General features: G+C 47.0%; 1 protein-coding gene across 1 annotated transcript in view; it reads left to right on the top strand.

Annotated features, from left to right (window-relative positions):
* Positions 1-15,000, top strand: part of LOC116371807 (dedicator of cytokinesis protein 1-like) — a gene marked incomplete at its 5' end in the record, with an annotated part of 201,797 nt that overhangs the window by 159,408 nt on the left and 27,389 nt on the right. Inside the window, 1 exon segment of the mRNA XM_031820823.1 lies at positions 9,401-9,538. Coding sequence (XP_031676683.1) covers positions 9,401-9,538 — 138 coding nt within the window.

Here is a 15,000-nt window from a genome sequence, read left to right on the forward strand (position 1 = left end):
CCTGTTATAACTGGGTCCGTCTCAATAGTTCCAGGACCTGTTATAACTGGGTCCGTCTCAATAGTTCCTAGGACCTGTTATAACTGGTCTCAATAGTTCCAGGACCTGTTATAACTGGGTCCGTCTCAATAGTTCCTAGGACCTGTTATCACTGGGTCTGTATCAATAGTTCCAGGACCTGTTATAACTGGGTCCGTCTCAATAGTTCCAGGACCTGTTATAACTGGTCTCAATAGTTCCTAGGACCTGTTATAACTGGGTCTGTATCAATAGTTCCAGGACCTGTTATAACTGGGTCCGTCTCAATAGTTCCTAGGACCTGTTATAACTGGTCTCAATAGTTCCTAGGACCTGTTATCACTGGGTCTGTATCAATAGTTCCAGGACCTGTTATAACTGGGTCCGTCTCAATAGTTCCAGGACCTGTTATAACTGGTCTCAATAGTTCCTAGGACCTGTTATAACTGGGTCTGTATCAATAGTTCCAGGACCTGTTATAACTGGGTCCGTCTCAATAGTTCCTAGGACCTGTTATAACTGGTCTCAATAGTTCCAGGACCTGTTATAACTGGGTCCGTCTCAATAGTTCCTAGGACCTGTTATAACTGGTCTCAATAGTTCCAGGACCTGTTATAACTGGGTCCGTCTCAATAATTCCTAGGACCTGTTATAACGGGTCTCAATAGTTCCAGGACCTGTTATAACCGGTCTCAATAGTTCCAGGACCTGTTATAACTGGTCTCAATAGTTCCAGGACCTCAGTATGTCTGGACTCTGTCTCTATCAGTATGTCTGGACTCTGGTTCTATTAGTATGTCTGGACTCTGTTTCTATCAGTATGTCTGGACTCTGTATCTATCAGTATGTCTGGACTCTGTATCTATCAGTATGTCTGGACTCTGTTTCTATCAGTATGTCTGGGCTCTGTTTCTATCAGTATGTCTGGACTCTGTATCTATCAGTATGTCTGGACTCTGGTTCTATCAGTATGTCTGGACTCTGGTTCTATCTGTATGTCTGGACTCTGGTTCTATCAGTATGTCTGGACTCTGGTTCTATCTGTATGTCTGGACTCTGTATCTATCAGTATGTCTGGACTCTGTATCTATCAGTATGTCTGGACTCTGGTTCTATCTGTATGTCTGGACTCTGTATCTATCTGTATGTCTGGACTCTGTTTCTATCAGTATGTCTGGGCTCTGTTTCTATCAGTATGTCTGGACTCTGTATCTATCAGTATGTCTGGACTCTGTATCTATCAGTATGTCTGGACTCTGTATCTATCAGTATGTCTGGACTCTGTATCTATCAGTATGTCTGGACTCTGTATCTATCAGTGTGTCTGGACTCTGTATCTATCAGTATGTCTGGACTCTGTATCTATTAGTATGTCTGGACTCTGTATCTATCAGTATGTCTGGACTCTGGTTCTATCTGTATGTCTGGACTCTGGTTCTATCAGTATGTCTGGACTCTGGTTCTATCTGTATGTCTGGACTCTGTATCTATCAGTATGTCTGGACTCTGTATCTATCTGTATGTCTGGACTCTGTATCTATCAGTATGTCTGGACTCTGTATCTATCAGTATGTCTGGACTCTGTATCTATCTCCTTTGTTAGCCAGAGTTCCCTCTGTATAGTATAGAAGACTGGAACACTCAGAGGACTTATATAGGTTAACGCAGACATTCTCTTTCTCTCACACACACACACTCACTCACTCTCTCTCACACACACACACACACACACACTCCCTTCTTTCCCAGAGACTTCACACCCCTCTGTGTTGTCAGAGTAAACCCTTTAGTCAGGCGTTTGGCTGCTGTGAATATATAAGCCATAAAGACACTGTACTGAAGATGCTGTGTACGGTGGAACGGTGACAGTAAGAGTGTCTGTTGGCTGTGGAAGCGTATACTGTAAATAAAACCTCTTTGTGTGACTTCCTGCAGCCAAAGACCTGCACTAAACCCATTGTAAGAGGATTAAATGTTTTCTTTGTGTGCCTTTGACTTATTACCGCATATTAATTAATTATTATTATTAATTATTATTCATCAACAAGCCTATTTTTTTATTGGATTTTATTTTTTATTCATAACTTTAACAATTTTTGTTTTTATATGAACTAAGGAACAGTTGTATGTTCAAACCTGGGGGAGGAGGAAGTAAAAGGGGGAGGAGCTATACTATCGGTTGTAATATTCGACTCGTTCTTAGAGAGACTTCCTGCAGAGCAGTGGTTTTTCTAACCTCTCCTCGGTGACCCCCTGACGTTTTACAATGTTTACAATGAACTATCTCACCTGATCCACCTGATTAGCTGACGAATTGAATCAGGTGCTCTGGAATAGATCCAAAATAGATCCAAAATGTGGATGGCTTGGTGTTCCCGAGGAGACGACAAATCCCTGCTATAAGGCACCATCACCTAACTGTACTTAAACCATTGGCTGCAGGGACACTCAGTCTGTAGGGAGACTCAGTCTGTAAGGAGACTCAGCCTGTAGGGAGACTCCGCCTGTAGGGAGACTCCGCCTGTAGGGAGACTCAGCCTGTAGGGAGACTCAGCCTGTAGGGAGACTCAGCCTGTAGGGAGACTCAGCCTGTAGGGAGACTCAGCCTGCAGGGACACTCAGTCTGCAGGGACACTCAGTCTGTAGGGAGACTCAGTCTGTAGGGAGACTCAGCCTGTAGGGAGACTCCGCCTGTAGGGAGACTCCGCCTGTAGGGAGACTCAGCCTGTAGGGACACTCATTCTGTAGGGAGACTCAGCCTGTAGGGAGACTCAGCCTGTAGGGAGACTCAGCCTGTAGGGAGACTCAGCCTGTAGGGAGACTCAGCCTGTAGGGAGACTGAGCCTGTAGGGAGACTGAGCCTGTAGGGAGACTCAGCCTGCAGGGACACTCAGTCTGCAGGGACACTCAGTCTGTAGGGAGACTCAGTCTGTAGGGAGACTCAGCCTGTAGGGAGACTCCGCCTGTAGGGAGACTCAGCCTGTAGGGACACTCATTCTGTAGGGAGACTCAGCCTGTAGGGAGACTCAGCCTGTAGGGAGACTCAGTCTGTAGGGAGACTCAGTCTGTAGGGAGACTCAGCCTGTAGGGAGACTCAGCCTGTAGGGAGACTCAGCCTGTAGGGACACTCAGCCTGTAGGGACACTCAGCCTGTAGGGAGACTCAGTCTGTAGGGACACTCAGCCTGTTATAAAGTCAAACACGATTCGTTACCAGAGCCTCCTGTCTGTAGAAAAACTAACTCTTCAAGATGATTAGCTGTAGGGACACTCAGCTTGTTATAAAGTCAAACACGATTCGTTACCAGAGCCTCCTGTCTGTAGAAAAACTAACTCTTCAAGATGATTAGCTGTAGGGACACTCAGCTTGTTATAAAGTCAAACACGATTCGTTACCAGAGCCTCCTGTCTGTAGAAAAACTAACTCTTCAAGATGATTAGCTGTAGGGACACTCAGCCTGTTATAAAGTCAAACACGATTCGTTACCAGAGCCTCCAAAGTCCCTTTATTTCATGTTTAATGTTCTGAGGCTGGTTCTAGTGACGGGACAAAGGAATTTGTCTGTGGCCTGAGATTTACAAGGGGCGTGGGGCCATAAAACCCCCCACATCTTCAGACCCACACATCTCTCCTCTGTTGGGGTTGAGAGATAATCTGTAGGGTTGTGGTCTCCTGTAACCTGACCTGATCAAGACAGTCATGACACCAATGACAGGTCATTGTTAAAAAATAGAAAAGAGTAGAGGCCCCAGAGAGCTGCCCTGCGGTACACCACACTTTACATGTTTGACAATAGAGAAGCTTCCATTAAAGAACACCCTCTGAGTTCTATTAGATAGATAGCTCTGAATCCATGGTATGGCTGAAGGTTGAAAAGCCATTAACACAAGTTTTCTCACAGGTTTTTATTTTTTATTATTATTATTTTTTTTTATCCGTTATTTTACCAGGTAAGTTGACTGAGAACATGTTCAGGGGATTAATGAGCCAATTGTAAACTGGGGATTATTAGGTGACCATGGTGGTTTGAGGGCCAGATTGGGAATTTAGCCAGGACACCGGGGTTAACACCCCTACTCTTACGATAAGTGCCATGTTTTCTCAACAACAGGTTATGGTCAGTGATATCAAAGCACTGACATATTTTTAGTTATTATTTTTTATTTAACCTTTATTTAACCACTACATCTCAATAGAAAACCATCTAAACTACATCTCAATAGAAAACCATCTAAACTACATCTCACTAGAAAACCATCTAAACTACATCACAATAGAACTCAATAGAAAAACCATCTAAACTACATCTCAATATAACACAATAGAAAACCATCTAAACTACATCTCAATAGAACTCAATAGAAAACCATCTAAACTACATCTAAACTACATCTCACTACATCTCAATAGAAAACCATCTAAACTACATCTCACTACATCTCAATAGAAAACCATCTAAACTACATCTCACTACATCTCAATAGAAAACCATCTAAACTACATCACATTGGAAAAGCATATATTTTTTAATTGATTTCACCTTTATTTAACCAGGTAGGCTAGTTGAGAACAAGTTCTCATTTACAACTGCTACCTGGCCAAGATAAAGCGCAGCAATTCGACACAAACAACAACACAGAGTTACACGTGGAATAAACAACAACACAGAGTTACACATGGAATAAACAAAACATACAGTCAATAATACAGTAGAACAAAAGAAAACTAAAAGTCTATATACAGTGAGTGGAAATGAGGTGAGATAAGGGAGTTAAGGCAATAAATAGGCCATGGTGGCGAAGTAATTACAATATAGCAATTAAAACACTGGAATGGTAGATGTGCAGAAGATGTGCAGAATATGAATGTGCAAGTAGAGATACTGGGGTGCAAAGGAGCAAGATAAATAAATATATACAGTATGGGGATGAGGTAGTTGGATGGGCTATTTACAGATGGGCTATTTACAGGTGCAGTGACCTGTGAGCTGCTCTGACAGCTGGTGCTTAAAGCTAGTGAGGGAGATGTGAGTCTCCAACTTCAGAGATTTTTGCAGTTCGTTCCAGTCATTGGCAGCAGAGAACTGGAAGGAAAGATGACCAAAGGAGGAATTGGCTTTGGGGATGACCAGTGAGATATACCTGCTGGAGCGCATGCTACGAGTGGTTGCTGCTATGGTGACCAGTGAGCAGTGAGATAAGGCGGGGCTTTACCTAGCAGAGACTTGTCGATAACCTGGAGCCAGTGGGTTTGGCGACGAGTATAAAGCGAGGGTCAACCAACGAGTGCATACAGGTCGCAATGGTGGGTAGAATATGGGGCTTTGGTGACAAAACGGATGGCACTGTGATAGAATGCATCCAGTTTGTTGAGTAGGGTATTGGAGGCTATTTTATAGATGACGTCACCGAAGTCGAGGATCGGTAGGATGGTCAGTTTTACAAGGATATGTTTGGCAGCATGAGTGAAGGAGGCTTTGTTGTCGAAATAGGAAGCCAATTCTAGATTTAACTTTGGATTGGAGATATTTGATGTGAGTCTGGAAGGAGAGTTTACAGTCTAACCAGACACCCAGGTATTTGTAGTTGTCCACGTATTCTAAGTCAGAGCCGTCCAGATCCAACAGTACAGCTCCCACAATCTTCTCATCATCTATTTCTTTCAACCAATCATCAGTCATGTGTGTCAGTACCATACACATTGAGTGCTCTTCTCTATAAGCATGCTTTAAGTCTTGTTCATTTTGAAAGAAATAACATTGAATTTGGTCAAACACCATTTTCTTCCAACAGTTTGCTAAGAGCTGGCAGCAAGCTGATAAGTTTGCTCTTAGAACCAGTAAAGGCATCTGTACCCCTCTTGGGTGGCGGAATGACTTTGGCTTCCCTCCAGGCCTGAGGACAAAGACTTTCCTCTTGGCTCAGATTAGAGATATGACAGATAGGAGTGACTATAGAGTCAGCTACCATCCTCAGTAGCTTTCCATCTAAATTCTCAATGTCAGGAGGTTTGTCATTATTGATCAATAAAAAAAAGTATCTACCTCTCCCACACTAACTTTACAACGTTAAAATATGCTAAGCTTTTCTTTCGTTATCTGTATATTTTATGCATGAATATGAAAGCTCGCTGTTCGTTGTCGGCATTTCCTGCCTACATTTTCCCACGTTGCCAATGAAGTCATCATTAAAATAATTGGCAACATCAAATGGTTTTGTGATGAATAAGCCATCTGATTCGATGAAAAGATGGAGTTGAATTTGTCTTTCTGCCCATTATGTCATTTAAAGTTCTCCTAAGTTTTTTTTCCCATCATTCTGTATATCATTGATCTTGGCTTCATAATACAGTCTCTTCTTCTTCTTTGTTGAGTTTCGTCACATCATTTCTCCATTTGCAGTAAGTCAGCCAGTCAGATGTACAGCCAGACTTATTAGCCACTTCCTGTTGCCTCATTTTGGGGCGGCAGGGTAGCCTAGTGGTTAGAGTGTAGAGGTGGCAGGGTGGCCTAGTGGTTAGAGTGTAGAGGCGGCAGGGTAGCCTAGTGGTTAGAGTGTAGAGGCGGCAGGGTAGTCTAGTGGTTAGAGTGTAGAGGCGGCAGGGTAGTCTAGTGGTTAGAGTGTAGAGGCGGCAGGGTGGCCTAGTGGTTAGAGTGTAGAGGCGGCAGGGTAGTCTAGTGGTTAGAGTGTAGAGGCGGCAGGGTAGTCTAGTGGTTAGAGTGTAGAGGCGGCAGGGTGGCCTAGTGGTTAGAGTGTAGAGGCGGCAGGGTAGTCTAGTGGTTAGAGTGTAGAGGCGGCAGGGTAGCCTAGTGGTTAGAGTGTCAAGGCGGCAGGGTGGCCTAGTGGTTAGAGTGTAGAGGGGGCAGGGTAGTCTAGTGGTTAGAGCGTTGGACTAGTAACCGGAAGGTTGCAAGTTCAAACCCCCGAGCTGACAAGGTACAAATCTGCTCTCTCATAGCATCATGAAGGCTAGACTCAGACAACTACTATAGGCACTCTATAATGTGTGTCTTTACATGTGCTCTCTCATAGCATCATGAAGGCTAGACTCAGACAACTACTATAGGCACTCTATAATGTGTGTCTTTGCATGTGCTCTCTCATAGCATCATAACTACTATAGGCACTCTATAATGTGTGTCTTTACATGTGCTCTCTCATAGCATCATGAAGGCTAGACTCAGACAACTACTATAGGCACTCTATAATGTGTGTCTTTGCATGTGCTCTCTCATAGCATCATAACTACTATAGGCACTCTATAATGTGTGTCTTTACATGTGCTCTCTCATAGCATCATGAAGGCTAGACTCAGACAACTACTATAGGCACTCTATAATGTGTGTCTTTGCATGTGCTCTCTCATAGCATCATAACTACTATAGGCACTCTATAATGTGTGTCTTTACATGTGCTCTCTCATAGCATCATGAAGGCTAGACTCAGACAACTGCTATAGGCACTCTATAATGTGTGTCTTTGCATGTGCTCTCTCATAGCATCATAACTACTATAGGCACTCTATAATGTGTGTCTTTACATGTGCTCTCTCATAGCATCATGAAGGCTAGACTCAGACAACTACTATAGGCACTCCCCTGGCTTTTTATTTATTCATTAATTTAACCTTTATTTAACTAGTCAGTTATGAATAAATTATTATTTTACAATGACGTCCTACCCCGGCCAAACCCTCCCCTAACCCGGACGACGCTGGGCCAATCGTGCGTCGCTCTAGCTTCCTACCTACCTGCCCCAGTCCCGTGTCAATCCCGTGTCAGTCCCATGCCAGTCCAGTGTCAGTCCCGTGTCAGTCCCACGTCAGTCCAATCCCTTGTCAGTCCAGTATCAGTCCCGTGTCAGTCCTGTGTCAGTCCTGTGCCAGTCCCGTGCCAGTCCCGCGTCAGTCCAGTGTCAGTCCCGTGTCAGTCCCACGTCAGTCCAGTCCCGTGTCAATCCCGTGCCAGTCCCGCGTCAGTCCAGTGTCAGTCCCGTGTCAGTCCCACGTCAGTCCAGTCCCGTGTCAATCCCGTGCCAGTCCCGCGTCAGTCCAGTGTCAGTCCCGTGTCAGTCCCACGTCAGTCCAGTCCCATGTCAATGCCGTGCCAGTCCAGTGTCAGTCCCACGTCAGTCCCGTGCCAGTCCTGTGTCAGTCCCGTGTCAGTCCCGCGCCAGTCCTGTGTCAGTCCCGTGTCAGTCCCACGTCAGTCCCGTGCCAGTCCTGTGTACTCTTAGTTTTGCTGTGTCATGTAAAGGAGCAGTGTGATAACAGAAGAGAAACCCCCAGTGTGTCTAGAGAGTAGGAGCATGGGGCGGTGAGGTGACTATGGCAACCAGGCCTTCTACATTCTACCGGGGTTTTAATGAACACGGCCATGTTCCCTTGGCTTTCTCAGCAGGCGTGGGTTCTAAAGACACACACACACAGACACACATACACACACACAGACACACACACACACACAAACACAAACAAGTACACTTCCCCACACACACACAAACATACAAACAAGTACACCCCCCCACACACACACCATGACTTACTGTGAGTTCGGACGTAATTAACAGTTCTAAGTCCCAGTGTCTACCTGACACCAGTAGGAAGGGAATGTTATGGAGTATAATATACCACCTGACACCAGCAGGAGGGGAATGTTATGGAGTATAATATACCACCTGACACCAGTAGGAGGGGAATGTTATGGAGTATAATATACCACCTGACACCAGTAGGAAGGGAATGTTATGGAGTATAATATACCACCTGACACCAGCAGGAGGGGAATGTTATGGAGTATAATATACCACCTGACACCAGTAGGAGGGGAATGTTATGGAGTATAATATACCACCTGACACCAGTAGGAGAGGAATGTTATGGAGTATAATATACCACCTGACACCAGTAGGAGGGGAATGTTATGGAGTATAATATACCACCTGACACCAGTAGGAGGGGAATGTTATGGAGTATAATATACCACCTGACACCAGTAGGAGGGGAATGTTATGGAGTATAATATACCACCTGACACCAGTAGGAGGGGAATGTTATGGAGTATAATATACCACCTGACACCAGTAGGAGGGGAATGTTATGGAGTATAATATACCACCTGACACCAGTAGGAGGGGAATGTTATGGAGTTTTGTGTCCATTTTGTTGTGTTGTGGTCCCTTACTTGACGTGTGTGTGTGTGTGTGTGTGTGTGTGTGTGTGTGTGTGTGTGTGTGTGTGTGTGTGTGTGTCTGTGTCTGTGTCTGTGTGTGTCTGTGTCTGTGTCTGTGTCTGTGTCTGTGTGTGTGTGTGTGCGTGCGTGCGTGCGTGCGTGTGTGTGTTCAAACCCCTTTAGATGACCGTTGTGATCATTGTGTGTTTCCAGATCCCTTACCTAGCTGATGGAGTTCGTATCCATGGAGAGAAAGTGACTGAGGCTCTGAGGCCTTTCCATGACCGCCTGGAGGTCTGCTTCAAACAGCTCAGAGAGAAAGTGGAGAAACAGTACGGAGTCAAGACACTGGTAATATCTCTCTCCTGTGCTCTCTTCTCCACCTCTCGTCTCCTCTCTCCACCTCTCGTCTCCTCTCTCCACCTCTCGTCCCCTCTCTCCTGTGCTCTCTTCTCCACCTCTCTCCACCTCTCTCCTCCTCTCTCCTGTGCTCTCTTCTCCACCTCTCTCCACCTCTCGTCTCCTCTCTCCTGTGCTCTCTTCTCCACCTCTCTCCTCCTCTCTCCACCTCTCGTCTCCTCTCTCCTGTGCTCTCTCCTCCTCTCTCCTCCTCTCTCCACCTCTCGTCTCCTCTCTCCTGTGCTCTCTTCTCCACCTCTCTCCTCCTCTCTCCACCTCTCGTCTCCTCTCTCCTGTGCTCTCTCCACCTCTCTCCTCCTCTATTCTTCTGTTCTCCTCTCTCCTCCTCTCTCCACCTCTCCTCTCCACCTCTCTTCTCCTCCTCTCTTCTCCTCCTCTCTCCTCCTCTCTCCACCTCTCGTCTCCTCTCTCCTGTGCTCTCTCCACCTCTCTCCACCTCTCTCCACCTCTCTCCTCCTCTCTCCGCCTCTATTCTTCTGTTCTCCTCTCTCCTCCTCTCTCCACCTCTCCTCTCCTCCTCTCTCCACCTCTCTTCTCCTCCTCTCTTCTCCTCCTCTCTCCTCCTCTTCCTCTCTCTCCTTCTCTCTCCTCCTCTCTCCACCTCTCTTCTCCTCCTCTCTCCTATATTCTCTCTCCTCCTCTCCTCTCTCCTCCTCTCTTCTCCTCATCTCCTCTCTCCCATGCACTCTTCTCCTTTCTCCTCTTCTCCTCTCTTCTCCTCTCTCCTATGCTCTCGTCTCCTCTCTTATCCGCTCTCCTCTCTTCTCATCTCTCCTCTTCTCTGTTCTCCTCTTCTCCCTTCTGCTCCTCTCTTCTCTGCTCTCCTCTCTTCTCCTCTCCTTTCTTCCTCTCTACTTCTTCTCTTTCTCTGTCCTAATTCCTCCTCTCATCTCATCCTACTCTCTCCTACTCATTTTAAATTGACATGTTAGTAATTTAGCAGACACTCTTGGCCAGAGCCACTTACAGTTAGTGCATTCATCTCCAGATAGCTAGGTGGAACAACCACATATCACAGTTAGTGCATTCATCTTAAGGTAGCTTGGTGAGACAACCACATATCACAGGCATAGAAAGTAGATTTTCCCTCAATAACGTAGCTGTCAGTAGAGTCCGAGCTGTCAGTAGAGTCCGAGCTGTCAGAGCTGTCAGTAGAGTCAGAGCTGTCAGTAGAGTCAGAGCTGTCAGTAGAGTCTGAGCTGTCAGAGCTGTCAGTAGAGTCCGAGCTGTCAGTAGAGTCCGAGCTGTCAGTAGAGTCCGAGCTGCCAGTAGAGTCCGAGCTGCCAGTAGAGTCCGAGCTGCCAGTAGAGTCCGAGCTGTCAGTAGAGTCCGAGCTGCCAGTAGAGTCCGAGCTGCCAGTAGAGTCCGAGCTGTCAGAGCTGTCAGTCGAGTCCGAGCTGTCAGAGCTGTCAGTAGAGTCCGAGCTGTCAGTAGAGTCCGGGCTGTCAGTAGAGTCCGGGCTGTCAGTAGAGTCCGGGCTGTCAGTAGAGTCCGGGCTGTCAGTAGAGTCCGGGCTGTCAGTAGAGTCCGAGCTGTCAGTAGAGTCCGAGCTGTCAGTAGAGTCCGAGCTGTCAGAAGAGTCCGAGCTGTCAGTAGAGTCCGAGCTGTCAGAGCTGTCAGTAGAGTCCGGGCTGTCAGTAGAGTCCGAGCTGTCAGAGCTGTCAGTAGAGTCCGAGCTGTCAGAGCTGTCAGTAGAGTCCGAGCTGTCAGAGATGTCAGTAGAGTCCGAGCTGTCAGAGCTGTCAGTAGAGTCCGGGCTGTCAGTAGAGTCCGAGCTGTCGGTAGAGTCCGGGCTGTCGGTAGAGTCCGGGCTGTCGGTAGAGTCCGGGCTGTCGGTAGAGTCCGGGCTGTCAGTAGAGTCCGAGCTAGAAGGGGTGGGGAGGCTCAAGTGAAAGGAGGATTATTTAAGGTCGGGTTTCAGACGTTTTCAGAAGATGGGCAGGGACTCTGCTGTCCGAGCTTCAGGGGGAAGCTGGTTCCACCATTGGGGTGCCAGGACAGAGAAGAGCTTGGACTGGGCTGAGTGGGAGCTGCCCTCCCGTAGGGGTGGGAGGGCCTAGAGACCAGAGGTGGCAGATAGAGTGTTCGGGGTGTTGAGTTTGAGCAGAGCCTGAAGGTAGGGAGGGAGAGCTGCCCTCCCGTAGGGGTGGGAGGGCTTAGAGACCAGAGGTGGCAGATAGAGTGTTCGGGGTGTTGAGTTTGAGCAGAGCCTGAAGGTAGGGAGGGGGAGCTGCCCTCCCGTAGGGGTGGGAGGGCCTAGAGACCAGAGGTGGCAGGGTGTTGAGTTTGAGCAGAGCCTGAAGGTAGGGAGGGGGAGCTGCCCTCCTGTAGGGGTGGGAGGGCCTAGAGACCAGAGGTGGCAGGGTGTTGAGTTTGAGCAGAGCCTGAAGGTAGGGAGGGGGAGCTGCCCTCCTGTAGGGGTGGGAGGGCCTAGAGACCAGAGGTGGCAGAGTGTTGAGTTTGAGCAGAGCCTGAAGGTAGGGAGGGAGAGCTGCCCTCCTGTAGGGGTGGGAGGGCCTAGAGACCAGAGGTGGCAGAGTGTTGAGTTTGAGCAGAGCCTGAAGGTAGGGAGGGAGAGCTGCCCTCCTGTAGGGGTGGGAGGGCCTAGAGACCAGAGGTGGCAGATAGAGGGTTGAGTTTGAGCCTGAAGGTAGGGAGGGGGAGCTGCCCTCCTGTAGGGGTGGGAGGGCCTAGAGACCAGAGGTGGCAGATAGAGGGTTGAGTTTGAGCCTGAAGGTAGGGAGGAGCAGTTCCTCCTGAGCTACTTCTTCTCTCTCCTCTCCTGTTGTTGGCCCATTAAAAAGTGTCCCTGGATTTATTTCCTCGAACAAACGTTTATTCCATCACCTGCAGTGTTGTCAAAATGATGGGCACAATGAGGATTATTTATGTGATAACATGGTGGTGGTGTTGACGCATGGAGAGAACAGAACAGACTGACTGTGGCTCAGTATTTCAGGTCCTTAACTCTCCATCTCCCCTAGTACAGACATGATATTTGTGGTCTTCCTGAACAACACTCCTGTGTCCTGTTCTTCTCAGAGTCATTCCTACTGTAGCTGGGACACAATGCTGCTGGCAATGTTACCTGCTAGACCCTGGGCCAGTTCAGTATGGAAGAGCACACACACACTGAATCAACCCTAGACATGGATCTATAGACGCTATTAACTAACACTGATGGGAGGAGGAGGGTATTGATCACTCAAAGATAGGAGGAGGAGGAGGGTATTGATCACTCAAAGATAGGAGGGTATTGATCACTCAAAGATAGGAGGAGGGGGAGGGTATTGATCACTCAAAGATAGGAGGGTATTGATCACACAAAGATAGGAGGAGGAGGAGGAGGGTATTGATCACTCAAAGATAGGAGGAGGAGGAGGAGGGTATTGATCACTCAAAGATAGGAGGAGGAGGAGGGTATTGATCACTCAAAGATAGGAGGAGGAGGAGGGTATTGATCACTCAAAGATAGGAGGAGGAGGAGGGTATTGATCACTCAAAGATAGGAGGAGGGTATTGATCACTCAAAGATAGGAGGAGGAGGAGGGTATTGATCACTCAAAGATAGGAGGAGGAGGGTATTGATCACTCAAAGATAGGAGGAGGAGGAGGGTATTGATCACTCAAAGATAGGAGGAGTAGGAGGGTATTGATCACTCAAAGATAGGAGGAGTAGGAGGGTATTGATCACTCAAAGATAGGAGGAGGAGGAGGGTATTGATCACTCAAGGATAGGAGGAGGAGGTGGGTATTGATCACTCAAAGATAGGGAGGAGGATATTGATCACTCAAAGATAGGAGGAGTAGGAGGGTATTGATCACTCAAAGATAGGAGGAGGAGGTTATTGATCACTCAAAGATAGGAGGAGTAGGATGGTATTGATCACTCAAAGATAGGAGGGTATTGATCACACAAAGATAGGAGGAGGAGGAGGGTATTGATCACTCAAAGATAGGAGGAGGAGGAGGAGGGTATTGATCACTCAAAGATAGGAGGAGGAGGAGGGTATTGATCACTCAAAGATAGGAGGAGGAGGAGGGTATTGATCACTCAAAGATAGGAGGAGGAGGAGGAGGGTATTGATCACTCAAAGATAGGAGGAGGGTATTGATCACTCAAAGATAGGAGGAGGAGGAGGGTATTGATCACTCAAAGATAGGAGGAGGAGGGTATTGATCACTCAAAGATAGGAGGAGGAGGAGGGTATTGATCACTCAAAGATAGGAGGAGTAGGAGGGTATTGATCACTCAAAGATAGGAGGAGTAGGAGGGTATTGATCACTCAAAGATAGGAGGAGGAGGAGGGTATTGATCACTCAAGGATAGGAGGAGGAGGTGGGTATTGATCACTCAAAGATAGGGAGGAGGAGGGTATTGATCACTCAAAGATAGGAGGAGGAGGGTATTGATCACTCAAAGATAGGAGGAGTAGGAGGGTATTGATCACTCAAAGATAGGAGGAGTAGGAGGGTATTGATCACTCAAAGATAGGAGGAGGAGGGTATTGATCACTCAAAGATAGGAGGAGTAGGAGGGTATTGATCACTCAAAGATAGGAGGAGTAGGAGGGTATTGATCACTCAAAGATAGGAGGAGTAGGAGGGTATTGATCACTCAAAGATAGGGAGGAGGATATTGATCACTCAAAGATAGGAGGAGTAGGAGGGTATTGATCACTCAAAGATAGGGAGGAGGATATTGATCACTCAAAGATAGGAGGGTATTGATCACTCAAAGATAGGAGGAGTAGGAGGGTATTGATCACTCAAAGATAGGAGGAGGAGGGTATTGATCACTCAAAGATAGGAGGAGTAGGAGGGTATTGATCACTCAAAGATAGGAGGGTATTGATCACTCAAAGATAGGGAGGAGGGTATTGATCACTCAAAGATAGGAGGAGTAGGAGGATATTGATCACTCAAAGATAGGGAGGAGGGTATTGATCACTCAAAGATAGGAGGAGTAGGAGGGTATTGATCACTCAAAGATAGGGAGGAGGATATTGATCACTCAAAGATAGGAGGAGGAGGTGGGTATTGATCACTCAAAGATAGGAGGAGTAGGAGGGTATTGATCACTCAAAGATAGGAGGAGGGTATTGATCACTCAAAGATAGGATGAGTAGGAGGGTATTGATCACTCAAAGATAGGAGGAGTAGGAGGGTATTGATCACTCAAAGATAGGAGGGTATTGATCACTCAAAGATAGGGAGGAGGGTATTGATCACTCAAAGATAGGAGGAGTAGGAGGATATTGATCACTCAAAGATAGGGAGGAGGGTATTGATCACTCAAAGATAGGAGGAGGAGGTGGGTATTGATCACTCAAAGATAGGAGGAGTAGGAGGGTATTGATCACTCAAAGATAGGAGGAGGGTATTGATCACTC

The sequence above is a fragment of the Oncorhynchus kisutch genome, unplaced genomic scaffold, assembly GCF_002021735.2.
Source record: "Oncorhynchus kisutch isolate 150728-3 unplaced genomic scaffold, Okis_V2 scaffold3693, whole genome shotgun sequence".
Classification (NCBI taxonomy): Eukaryota; Metazoa; Chordata; class Actinopteri; order Salmoniformes; family Salmonidae; genus Oncorhynchus; species Oncorhynchus kisutch.